We start from the raw sequence: 13331 nt of genomic DNA on the forward strand, positions 1-13331 counted from the left end.
TAATATTATGCATATTAATTAATATTATGCATATTAATTAACAAGGGATTATGAATTTTTAAAAAAATTTTGCTCCACCCTACTATGCTTACATAAAAATAAAAAAATACTCATTCAAATTTGTTGAATAATGCATAATAATGAATATTTATTTCATCACAAAGAAAGCCATAATTGGTTTTATTAAGGGAACATTTTGTAAAAAAGTAGTGTTTTACTGTATCACACAAAAGTGTGACACAGTAAATGCTTTCACAGGGGCAAAACAACAAACAATTTTTTTAAATAGCATATTAAATCAAACAAGTAGTCCCGAACTTGTTCTGTGATGTGGTAATCGTAAAGCAGTTATACAGCATTTATTCGTCAAAATACCAACACCCAAAAATGCATGTAAGGGATATTACAGGGGTTAAAAATTTGGTGGTACTTTAAAGCATTGGTTCTCAACCGGGGACCATATGGCTCCAGGGGAGCCCTAGGATATTCCAGGGGCGCCACGGATGAAAATCTCGCAAAAGGGGAGCCACGGCTACTGATACGGGGGCCACAAAGAAATTTGTGAAATTAAATATTTTTAAGTCACTCTGACTAAAAAAAATTACTTTCAAACAAAATGTGTGCATAGAATATCTTTTTCGCAATTTTTCCCCTATTCAAGTAGCATTAACCGAAGTTTTTTTTATTTAAAAAAAATCAAAAAAAACATCTCAAATAATAAATATCTTCACAACATCCAGTTCCTGTATATCTTGTATTAACAAGTGGAGAGCGACATTCATGTCATATATATAGCCATCTGGTGGCGTGTCGTCCATAAGCTATTAGCTGATCGGTTCACCGTCCATTGCACGGTTCCGTTCGATGCATATATACGCTCTAGCGAAGGAAAATCTCTATCTCCTCTATAGCTTAGTGGTCAAAGCACTCGTCCCGCAATCAAGGGACCCGGGTTCGTCTCCCGGTAGAAGCAGAGATGAGTTTTTCCTTCCTTAAAAAAAAAAATTAACATCTCAAATAATAAATATCTTCACAACATCCAGTTCCTGTATATCTTGTATTACTTTAGTGTAAAAATGTTAGATTCTTTTTGGAGAGAATACAGTCAAACCCCATTATAATGAACTCCAAGAGACCGGAGAAATCACTTCGTAATAACAAAATTTCGTTACAAAGGAATTCTAGATTTTTATATTGTTCCTATGTAAACTTAACCGGGGGATTAGAAAAGTTTTTGTTAAAACAATATTTTTTTCCGTTATAACGGTATTTGTTAAAACGAGACTCGACTGTATTTCGTCTCAAACTGTTTTTTTATATGCAGGCTGCATGGGTAACAGGACGTATGGCACTTTACTGGTGGGCCGTTATTCTTAGAGACATACCCAACTAGAAAAAGTATCCAAATCATGTGTCCATGTCATTCATGTTGTAAGGGGTTGTAGTTATTAAAGTAAAAATAAAAAAACTTTTTATACCATCCCCGTGTGCCAAAGAACCCAATTAAGAAGTTGTTGCTCTCTTTCCTGATGCCAACTAAAATAATTTCACGTTTCTAAGTGCAATATTCACCGGATATGCGAATTCGAAAAACTGAAGAAATTTAGGAAAAAACAGCATTAAATGTGGGTGAAATGGTTTCCCCACATTTAATGCTGTTTTTTTCCGATTTTCTTCGAACATCTCAGTGAATATTGCACTTAGAAATGTTAAATGCTTTTGTTGGAGACAGGGGAAAAACTTTTCAATTGGGTTTTGGGGCACAGGGTGTCAGCATAAAAAGTTAACATTTTTATTTTAATAACTATGAGTTGCCAGTTACCCTGGCAACATGAATCAATTAGCTGAGTACTACACATTATTTGTGTACTTTTTCCAACTGGAAGTATGCCTTTAGGACCAATGGTTCGCCAGTAAAATGCCGCCATATTCCCGGTTACCTATGCACCCTGTATATTAAATATAGTATGGACTGTTATGTGAAATATTGTGTTGTGTTTAAGCCAACTCGCATGTTACTTTGTTCGCCTACGAGAGAGCGGCAACAATATGAACCAAAAAGCCACTTGAAGGTAGCTTGTCATCCAATGAAATATCAGATTTTCACCATATCGAAATTGAAGTGAACAAACTGAAACTGATAATTTTCTTATTTGAAAATCTGATTATTTATATTTTCCGATGGGCTTGAAATCCTGATAATGAATCATTATTATATTCACACGAACAGTTTTGTCACTGCGTACATGATTTCTCTGGAATCAATATTTCAAACAAATATTTAAAAAATTTTCACACGTATTTTAGTTCATTTTTTGAAATTCATAGTAGGGCTACAACATGAACCTATATCCTTGATACATGTATTATTGTTGAAAACGATGTGAAAGGTTGAACTTTTCAATTGTTTCATTTGTGTGGCTACTCCCTCATTACTACTTTTATCCGCATGAAGAGAATAAAATTAATAAAACTGCTTGCTACCACTTTTTGCAATGTTTATCTTTATAAGAATGCATATTTTGGAAGCTACAACTGACATTTCTCAATAAAACCATAATCATTTACCCAAAAAAAGAAGGAGAAAACTAATTTGGAAATAATACTAATTTTATTCAGTACAGTAACTTGATGACATTATGCCGTCTTCAAGTGCAGAGTTTACATTGATTGCAAATAATTTATTCTTTTTTATTTACTGTATTCTGTTATGTTTACTTTGCTTTTTTTTTATTCTCATAAATTAAAAATTAATCAAATTAAATTCAAACATATTTATACTTCAGACAATTTTTGAATAACTACCTTCTAATGGGAAAACGGGGGGAAAGAGGGGGGGGGGGGAAGTAGAAAATTATTCATGTTCGCAAGGGGGGGGGGCCCACAGGAATGAGAAATGGTTGAAAGGGGGGCCATGGACAAAAAAAGGTTGAGAACTACTGCTTTAAAGTACTATTAGTAAATAAAGGTTTAAGCCATCTGTACAATCTGAAGATGATGAGTGACTATGCTGAGATTTTTTTACACTGTGTTTTTCACCAAACAGAGCAATTTGATGCATCAAGAAACATCAAAATTTGAGGGTGTTTTTTTTTTGCTTTTTTTGCTCCACCCTACTGTACAGTATTAATTAGTTTCCAAGTGATTTTTACTTTTCTGGTTCTCCTAAATGAGCATTGTGGAAGGTGTCTCAAAAGATTGCATAAAAAAAAAATAGTACAGATAATTTTATCTTTCAATGGCTTTCTAGAAATTAAATCTGTTCATCTGTATATATATATGTTCACAAGGGTGTCTGCTAAGCCCAGAGATGATCAAATAACTTGAATCGCTAGGGCTTCTTGTTGTAAGTCTATGATGAGTAAATATCTGTGGAAATTTTTGATAGGCTCAGAACTTAAATCTGCAGTAAAAATCAGTATGCTTAATCAAATAAAAAATTGCATTTACTACTGATGATTAGCTGGAAAAAAATATTAATAAAACAGCCAAGAAGTCTAAAAAGAGTTCTTGTGTATCTTAATTGGGGTGAAAGCATATAATAGGCTGTCTGAAATGAAGCAAAAGAAAAATTATTATTTTAAATAATAATAGGTGAATAGTAATAATGAGGGGATTAATGTTGATTCCCACATAATTACTAAAGTAAATCTGATCAGGTTGATCAGATTCTAAATTGAATTTTTGAAACAGTAAATGTTTTGCATATTTTACATGCCTTTTCTTAATTTCTACATGATAAATATATTGCTTAATTTTCTGTATATATGCCATGTTTTTATAGTTATTAGAATTCAGAATCTTTATATATGTTATAAATAGTCATGAACTTTCCATTTCAGATCTACAACATATGTTTCTGCTTTTGAAGTCTATTCCAGCAGGAGCCGATGCTTTGGTCCGTGAAATTCAACAGCACATAACTAGAATTGGTCTTGAAGCAATCAGTAATTTGAGAGGTGATAACGTAAGTTATATTGCATTTCCAGATGCTTATCTGAACAGAAAAACATCAAAGAAAATAATTTGATGCATTTACTTTTATTATTGACCAAGCAAATTACATTGCTTCTCTTGAAAAAAAAAAAAAAAATAGAGGAAAGAAATAAGCAATATATATACTGCTACATTTATAACTATTTGCTACCATTGCAATCAAATTGAAATTTATGAAAAATGTAACACTGAATGTAAATTTGCAATTTAATCCAATAGAAATGACTTAATATTGAAAACTGTCGAAACATCAAACATGTTTAGTTCTTTTGTGGGGTGGTAAAAAGAAGAAATTTTTTTTTGCTCAAATGCACTTTGTTTATTGAACGTAGCATGTTTGAACATAATGTGTTTTGTATGGTTTTACCTCCTCTCATTTGAGTGCATTAATTTCTCCCATTTTTGTCTTTTTTTACCATGTTTTGCAACTGGTATGGCTAAAAGTTATACATAGCAGTTTAATTTGTTTTTTTAGAACATCAATTTTTTTTTTATTTAAATGGTTACAGTTGCTTGTAATTGCATCTGAGAAGATAATTTCTGCTTTTAATATCTATATTTATATAATTATTTTTAGATTCCTCAGTTATTTGTTGAATCACTTTTACATGTTCATGGAAAATACTGTACTCTTATAAAAGAAGTTTTTAGTGGCGATCAACAATTTATTGGTGCATTAGACAAGGTTTGTAATTTCCTGTAACATTTCTTGCATGTTGTTAATTAATACAATGTTACAGTTGGTGTAACATAATTACTAATTTATCTTGCTTGCAGGCTTCGCCCTCAAGCTAATAATAAATAAAATAATTACTAATTTATCTGCTAATCTGATAAAAATTATAATTTCACAAAGTATAAAAATATAAATATTTTTTATAAACATAATATATCGAAAGGAAGAGATAAAGAGCAAGCTCTAACACTTCCTCCACAAGCCCACGAGCTGCAGTTCCACAAACTTCTGTCAATAATAATTTGTATGGAATTTATTGAAAACAAGTTATTTCACTAATTAATTTTCTGATAATTTGAAATGCTTTTTAGTGAAGAATTTTATGTAAAAATTTAATTATGGAGTATGAGAATGCTTAAAATCAGTTTCAATGTTCAAGTGATTATAAATAAAAAAATATCATTTCCCACTATTAGTAAAATATAGTTTTGAGTTTTTCATGTTGAATTAATAAAATATGTTGATTAAAATGTCTGAATCATCAAGAATTAATGACTCCTTTTCAAAAAAATAAGGATAATTTTTTACAAAAATGAGACCCTACACAAGTCTAGACAGACCCCCCCTGGTATTGAAGTAATATTACTTTCCATATAAATAACTACCTTCTTTGCAATTGAAACTATAGTTTAAAAAAATCTGATTGCACAAACTTCATTCCCTTAAATGCAAAGCCATGCATTTAAAGGTTAAATGGCAATTACTTGAATGAATGATTATTAATGAATTTTCTAGTGTTACTTATGAAGTGCATGAGAAATGCTGAAAAAGTTAATGAAGTATGAAAATTGAAAGTATTTCCCACATGTGTCATACTGAAATATAAAATAGCCTATAAAAGATAATTTGAATCAAATTATAAAACCATGCTAGATCATGATCTAGTTAAAAAGTATGAGTTGGGGAAAAAATAAAACAATGAAAATTCTATTAGGGTTCTAGTCTTTGGTATTCTTTTCAATTGACTGAGTTTATTATGAGTGATTTTCTAGTTCATTACAATTACATTAAATTTTTATTATTACATTTTTGCACAATATATGCTACTTTTTTATAGTATGAAAATTTTCTAGTTTATTGCAAAGGACTCTAATTTCTGTATAGCTATTATTGAGATTGAAATCTTTTGCAGGCTTGTATTTCTGTTATAAATAACAAAGAAAATCCGAAATTGATGTGCCGATCACCAGAGTTGGTATGCTTATTTATATTTGTACTATTGAATCAAGATGAATAGTTTATTGTACCTGTTCATACTTTTATGTTACAATAGAACACTTTGTTAATTTGAACTTTGAATAATTCGAACTTTTTTTATGAACTCCCCTTGCGATTTATATAATTTAATGTTAAAATCTCTTGTGTGTGTGTGTGTGTGTGTGTGTGTTTAGTTCGACTTTTTTGGATAACTCAAAGTTGGAGGAAGAAATAATGATTTTTGTATAAGCAAATTTAGTTTAGAAAAATTCTACAAAAAAGTTAGACTTTACTTCTCTTGATCAAGTTATTAAAAAACAAATTTTTAAAGACAAATAAAAGATTGAAAATAATTGTTTTTCTCAACCTTTTTGTTGTTGATAATTTAATGCCCATTTCAACATTGTTCAGCTAGGGTGCATCGAGAACGTGTACCACTTACTTCCGAGAGAGATTGTTTTTCAACTTATAATCAAAATGTTTCATCATGGTTTCCATTCAAAATCTGAATCTTTTTATCAGCATTAAGAGTATGGAAATTATCAGAAAATACAAATTTTGTATTACATTAATGAAAGTATATATTTTTGATAGCCTAAGAATAAGCAAAATTTGGGAGCAGTTTCATAATGGATAATCATGAATGGTTTCCATAAATCAGGCTTTGAACATGGTAAAAAATTCTGCAATGATTCCAGAACAGTGGAATAATGTAGCAGCAAAGATCAATTATATTATACTAATAAATTATTAATATTTGGGAAACAGTTTTTCACAACTGATAAAATTTTAATAATTGATCCAGGATAGATTAATTGGATAATTCAAACTTTTTTCCTGTCACTTTGGACTTTGAATTGACTAGCTTCAACTGTATAAACTTTTTCATCAAGAAAAAGTGTAAAGTTAGTATAATGAATGTGAAAATATATCAAAAGGCATGAACAAATTTTATACAATAGTGGATCCTTGTATGCAAATGATTATTTATTTTATTGTAAGCCTATTTTTATACTAATTCATTCTTCTAATTCTGTTTTGTTCTTTAAACATCTAAATTTTAGATTAAATTGAATATGGTAGACCAGTGTTTCTCAACTGGTGCTTGAGGAAAATATAAAAAAAACAGTAAATTTCAAAAAAATAATTATTAATATTTTTGAATAATGAAAATGTCAGTAAATTTGATGAATAAATAAAAAATAGGCCTACGGGGCTCCGTCATACAAATTATACACCAGAAATGGCTCAGTGGGTCAAAAAATATTGAGAACCGCTGCAGAGTAGACTCTTGATAATCCGTCTTTGTGCTAGTTCTGCCTGTCTAGTAATCTGGCATTTTCAGGCAGGTTTTCTTCAAACATAGAAGAGAAAAACACATCACTGCATGTCTATGTGTGTGCAGAAGTTTGTTATTTAAATAAGTTTTATCTTTTCAATCAACTTTTTCCAGTAATCTGGCACTCCCTAGTCCAAAATATGTGTCATGTGTCAAATTAGCTGGAGTCTCTGCTGTGTAAAAAATTTAACCTTTTGAGTTTAGCAAAAATTTGTTCCAGAAAATCAGTCTGTTACACAGAGTTTCCTGTTAGATAGAATTTTCATAGTGTATGAAATTCAATGTTCTGTATGTTTATCTGAATTTTTGCCTTTCACAATTTCATCAGTATCAAACTTTTTTTCTTAATGTACCAAATTTAAAACAGATAAAAATTCTTAAATGAATCCTTAATTCTAAATCCGTGTAGAATGGACATTGCTTTTAATTTTGTTATGGTGTGATTAAATAACAGTTTTCTTTATAGCTTGCAAAGTACTGTGATTCCTTGCTCAAGAAAAGTGCCAAAGGAATTTCGGAATCGGAAGTTGAAGATCGTCTTTCGCAGTCAATAACTGTGTTCAAATACATTGATGACAAAGACGTCTTTCAAAAGGTTTATCTTTTGTTTGTTTGTAGCCTTATAAAACATAAAATTTTTATGAGAATGAAGATTTTGATCACACTTTTGTGCAAAAATAAAAAACAGTGGCAGTTTGGACATCTCCATCATAACTAAAAGGAGGAGTATAGAAAAACATTTAAAGTTTTAGCTTTTGGCAAACCCTATCAAAGGGAAACCGTCAACATTGCTGAAAGAGCAACATTTTTCTGATGATGGTTAATCAGAATGACATAATTAACAATCTATTCATTACTTATGTTGTGGTCTCTAACAAAATATATCTACTGCCTCTGCGAAATGGCCAGCAACTGGTCATTCACTTTGCAATGCTTCCAGTGTCTGAGGTCCGGGCAAATGCACAAAATGGCCAGTCACTTCGTGAAGATGCTAGACTTTGGACTTTTTATATGACATGTAAATTTGTCTGGATGATGTCTCTCACAAGCACTTGAGATGGCAAAGCACGAAGCAATTTGAAGGACAACATAGACTTATTTTACAGAACGTATTCACTAGCAGCAATTTGACAATACATGCTAAACAGAGAGCCCAATGATTTTATTTTCCCTACCTGTTGGTCCACCACTCTGATCTGTCACCATTTAACTGCCACATATTTTCACAGCTGAATATGGAAGCTATGTCAGATTTGTGTTGGTGAAACTCAAGTGCGTTTGTGTGCTCAGCATTCAGTGTGTTTTGTGTTCAGTAGGTGGTGCCATACTTTCTCAAATGGGGTAAGCAGACATTTTGGAACCCAGTGTAATGTAAAAGCAGCAGTTATTAAAGAATGAATTCGGCACCCCCTCTCGTCCAGAGCCCGGGGGGGGGGGGGGACTAGACTCGCTGCTCTCTCACCCCCCCCCCCCTAGTTGCGGCCCTGAATCTATCGTCCAAATTGGTTTTCCATGGATTTGAAATTTAATGTATACATATTTGTGTTGTAGGTCTGTGATTTTTATGGCGACCAGAGTTTTTTTCAAAGGAATAGCCAACTCAAAATTGGAAACCTTAGAAAATCGTATTTTTAACAGATTACCAATCACTGGTTCCAAACATCGGGGGGGGGGGGTTATGGGGTGCCCCCTGCCCCAAGAAAATGAAAAATATTTTTGTATAAAATTTTTTTTAAACTTTATACAAAAATATTATCCAATATTATATTGGACAAAAGTCTTTTATACTATGTTAATTTAAAATTCTTTTTGAGCGTTAATGATCCACAAGTGTTCTGCCCCTCCTAATGCCGATTCTGCGTAAGCACTAGCGATTTTTGCGATGCAAAACGGCGACTACCACATAGCAGCTAGATGAAAAAACTGAATATTCAAGGTAGAGTTTTTACAGATTCGTTTTTTTTAACGATCTCGGAAAATGTTGCCCACTTTGAACGGGCGTTTCCAATCCTTAATGATTTTTCAACAATGTGCATTCACAATCTTGTAAGAACAAGGCGAATTTACGCTGTCTTTGAATGTCGGCAGATAGCCGCGAAAGTACCGTAATTTCCGATATGTAACCGGAGGGGGTAAAATCCGTAGGGGAGTAAAAAAACTCCGAAATTCTCTTTGAAAATTCTGTACACGGCCCCTCATTGGAAACTAAATATCTCCAATAACCCACGTGTACTCAATACAATAGAGTATACAAAGTTGTAAAACCACTTTTTCAAGGTCGCGCGCAATCGTGATAACACTGAAAAGAAGAAAGAAAAGGAAAAAATGTTGGGGAGGTTTTCTTCTCTTCAACTTTTTTCATCATGGAACTAGGAAACAATGCATCCCAAAGGATGCGTGAACCAAATTTTTATGCGTCCTTTCCTGAAATTTCGGGTATTTGACACATTTTATCGCATCAATGACATCTCACCAATCTTTCCACAAATTCCTCTGTGCACAATAGCATCCCCCAAATCACAGTTGTCGCCAAACTCACCTAGTTTCTTGTTAATGTGGCAAAGTTTACAGAGAAATGATAAAAAATTATGAATTTTTACATAATTTTTGTAATAATATGTTTTGTTAAAATTAGAACATCCCAAAACCAAAAAATGCAGTTCATGAAAGAATCAAGTTTAAAAGCTAAATTTTACAGTTGGACTGTGATTTGAATTTACATTTTCTAGAAGGTTATTCTTAAGCATAATCGGTAGTACAGAATTTGCATAAAAGTGTTTTTAAATGTTTCCTAAAATGCCAAAAAGTTGTTAAAACACACTGGAACAATAATTCCATGTCACAGTAATTGTATGGTTGAAAATAAAATGTGCTACACCTCTTTAGTTTCACTGTTTCTTTGTCCTGTCAAGTTGATGACTGCCATGGCTAACTGAAAAGTTCCTTAATATACAATGATATAATGTGTTTTTGATTTTCTGATTTTTTGTTTTTCCCTTTCCATTCTGTTACTGTATTTTTATGTGCTTCACAAACATTACTCTTAAAAAACCACTGTTTTACATAAACTAACAATGATTTTGATCTAAAACAGTGGGTTTTCTACTAGGCGTGTGATCATTGAAGTTTGCAAGCTGTAAAAATATATTCTCTGAGCAGGTTATTGATTCCAGAAAGATTTATTATCCAAAGGGAGGTTTGCAATAATGTAATGTACACTAGGGGGTACAAGAATTTAAGGTTTGTTGGAAATGAAGTTTATTGTAGGTGCAGCAGCATTGTAAAAAGATGGAATATCAGTGATGCAAAGTAATGAAGCATTTAGAAAAAAACAAAAAATAGAATGAAAAATAGAATTATATTTTGTTATAAATTGGAACTTATTTGATTTATAACTGGTCTGTTGTGATTGTGATCAGTTGCATGTACTTTATCTTGCATAATCATGACAACAAACATGATACATTGTTTACTATATTGTAATAGTTTGATAACCAGCATTATGATTTCTAATTTATTGAATTTATTTTTTTCCTAACAACTCATAGTTCTATGCTAAGATGCTAGCCAAACGCTTGATTTATAGTCAGTCAATGTCAATGGATGCTGAAGAAGCTATGATCAATAAATTAAAGGTAAATCACTCTTTTTTTTTTTTTTTAATGTCTATTTCAAAGGTTCCTATTTTGTTCACGGAACCCTTGTGCCAAGAAGATTAAGATCCCCCTTTTTTTAGAATAATACTCAGTGTATAGAATCAAACTTCTGTCTGTTTAAGGGACACTTTGAATAAGGGGTGCCTCTATTTAAGGGATGGATGTCCTGATCTGTGTCCCTTAAATTACTCATTTACCTCTGAATAAGGAGCACATCAATTAAGAGAGACAAAATGTCTGGTTTCATGGTTGCCCTTTATTGAGAGGTTTCACTTTCTATGATACATATGTTATAAAATTAATTATAATTAATTATGTGACTTAATTGTTTTCTCATCCAAACTCATGTACTCCCTACTTTAAATATTTCCTATCACCCCAAAACAAGAACCCATCATTGTGTTCTGAGAAATTTTGCTCAGATTTATATGATTTCATGTGGCTGAAAAAATAGTTTAGAAGAACTCTTGAAAAAGTGGCATAAATACTTGATGAATGTCACTTTCATAATAATAGGTCACTGTAGATTTAATGTTTTCATTATTCTATGGTATTATTTAGAAATACAAAAATCACATAAAAATGTGAAAACAGAAAATTGAAACACTAGATTCACAACACCAATTCCCTCAGTCAAATGGAATAAATAATGAGTTGACCAGACAGTAGTGCATCACCAGTTAAAAAACTTTGTTCTGTATTTGATTGTTGGCATGAAAGTTATAGGGGAAAAATTGTCAGAAAACAAAAAGTTTATTAATTAGGATTTGATATTACTATTAGTTTTCCTGAAAAAGCTTTTAAAATCTCTTATGGGTATTTAAAATTTTTTTTTCATGGACGATAAATAACATTACTAATGTCATGAATTTTTTTCTTTTATCGATAGTGTCTTCATATCATTTTTCATGTGAATTTGCATGTGTAAAAATAAGGTTTGTATTGTTATGAAGATTATGTAAATAGTCGTCATTTTTCACCTGTAAATACATTGTAATCTATAACACATTTTGTTGAGAGCCCCTCAAAATTTACAAACTTGGCACGTTTGGTGATGGCTATAAGTCAGCAATGTCTTGTTGCCAAGGAGAAATGTGAAGGTGCAATGCAAAACATCCGAATTCTTCTGATAGGTTAATTCTCTGCCCATTAAGTGGTGCCACCAATTTGGGGCTGTGAAATAGAATTCTCTCAAAAATCTTCTCCTCACCTATAAGAAGTGATGTATGACAAAAAAATATGTAGTCAGTTTGTTGGACTTTCTCCTCAAGACAAAAACTCTTATTCATAGATCACGTTCCCGCAAGCTCTCTGCTTGTATAAATACGTGCATATAACTGTTCTGTATGAATAGATCTGTGACTTCCTGCAAATAGTTTCATTCTCTGCTTATTTCAAGGACTTGTGAGAGAAATTATCTGTAACAGTATTGCATAGTTGATAAATTTCTGTTCAATTTACACATTTATGCTAAAGTATTTTTTCTTTTTTTTATATAGCAAGCTTGTGGGTATGAGTTTACAAGTAAACTGCATAGGATGTTCACAGATATGAATGTGAGCAGAGATTTGAATAACCGATTTTCATCTTTCCTCCGAGAAGAGAGTGTTGATTTAGGAATAAATTTCAGCATTGCAGTTCTGCAGGTAGGAAACAATATCCACATTAGTTCAAGATGTATTGTGATCACATGTGAAAACAAATAAAAATCACTTTGAAATTAACCTTAAAAAAATAATGCTTATGAAGTTAAAAGGATTATTATATATACAATATATATACTATATATATATCGTTACGAACTATAAATGGTAGATAGCGCAATTCTTTATCGCAATCTTCTGTTGGCAACGAGAGTTGATACCGTTTTTGTTTATCGGAGGAAGATGCGATTGGTGAGAACATTCCAGAAGGCCCCGCCCCTCCAGACAGTAGTTACCACACCTCCATACGGTGGCTTCGCTAACTTGGAAACTGTAAAATAGAATTTTACAGAACATTCTATTTCTCGAAGTTTCTACCAGGGTTATAAATAGTGTGGCACTCACAAGATTCCAGGCTGGAATAGAGATACATTCGATGAAAAGTCAGTTGTGATTTAACTTTGCGAGAAAGTTGTTAGCTCTCTGATTAGCTTGTAAATACGTGTAAATTGCTGTTCTGTAAATAAATCTGTGTGTGTGTGTGTGTCAAACCGCTTGTTTTGCAATCTCAAAGTCTTGTGGAAAATTATCCGGAACAATATATATATATATATATACAGGGTGCATTGGTAACTGGGCTTATGGTATTTTATTGGCTCACCATTGATCTTAAAGACATACTTCCAATCAGGAAAAGTGTCTAAATAACATGTAGTACTCAGATATGTCATTCATAAGTCAAGGGGTTGTATAGTTATTAAAAT

General features: G+C 31.9%; 1 protein-coding gene across 1 annotated transcript in view; it reads left to right on the forward strand.

Annotated features, from left to right (window-relative positions):
• Cul2 (cullin 2) overlaps positions 1–13331 on the forward strand; it is a 49512-nt gene that overhangs the window by 20712 nt on the left and 15469 nt on the right. Inside the window, exons 10-15 of the mRNA XM_089246737.1 lie at positions 3843–3967; positions 4574–4681; positions 5865–5927; positions 7735–7863; positions 10817–10903; positions 12424–12570. Of these exons, the coding sequence (XP_089102863.1) occupies positions 3843–3967; positions 4574–4681; positions 5865–5927; positions 7735–7863; positions 10817–10903; positions 12424–12570 (659 nt within the window). The remainder of the gene's footprint in view (positions 1–3842; positions 3968–4573; positions 4682–5864; positions 5928–7734; positions 7864–10816; positions 10904–12423; positions 12571–13331) is intronic.

The sequence above is a fragment of the Pholcus phalangioides genome, unplaced genomic scaffold, assembly GCF_987345545.1.
Source record: "Pholcus phalangioides strain wild (caught in Gottingen) unplaced genomic scaffold, Ppha-v1.0 ptg000003l_1, whole genome shotgun sequence".
NCBI lineage: Eukaryota > Metazoa > Arthropoda > Arachnida > Araneae > Pholcidae > Pholcus > Pholcus phalangioides.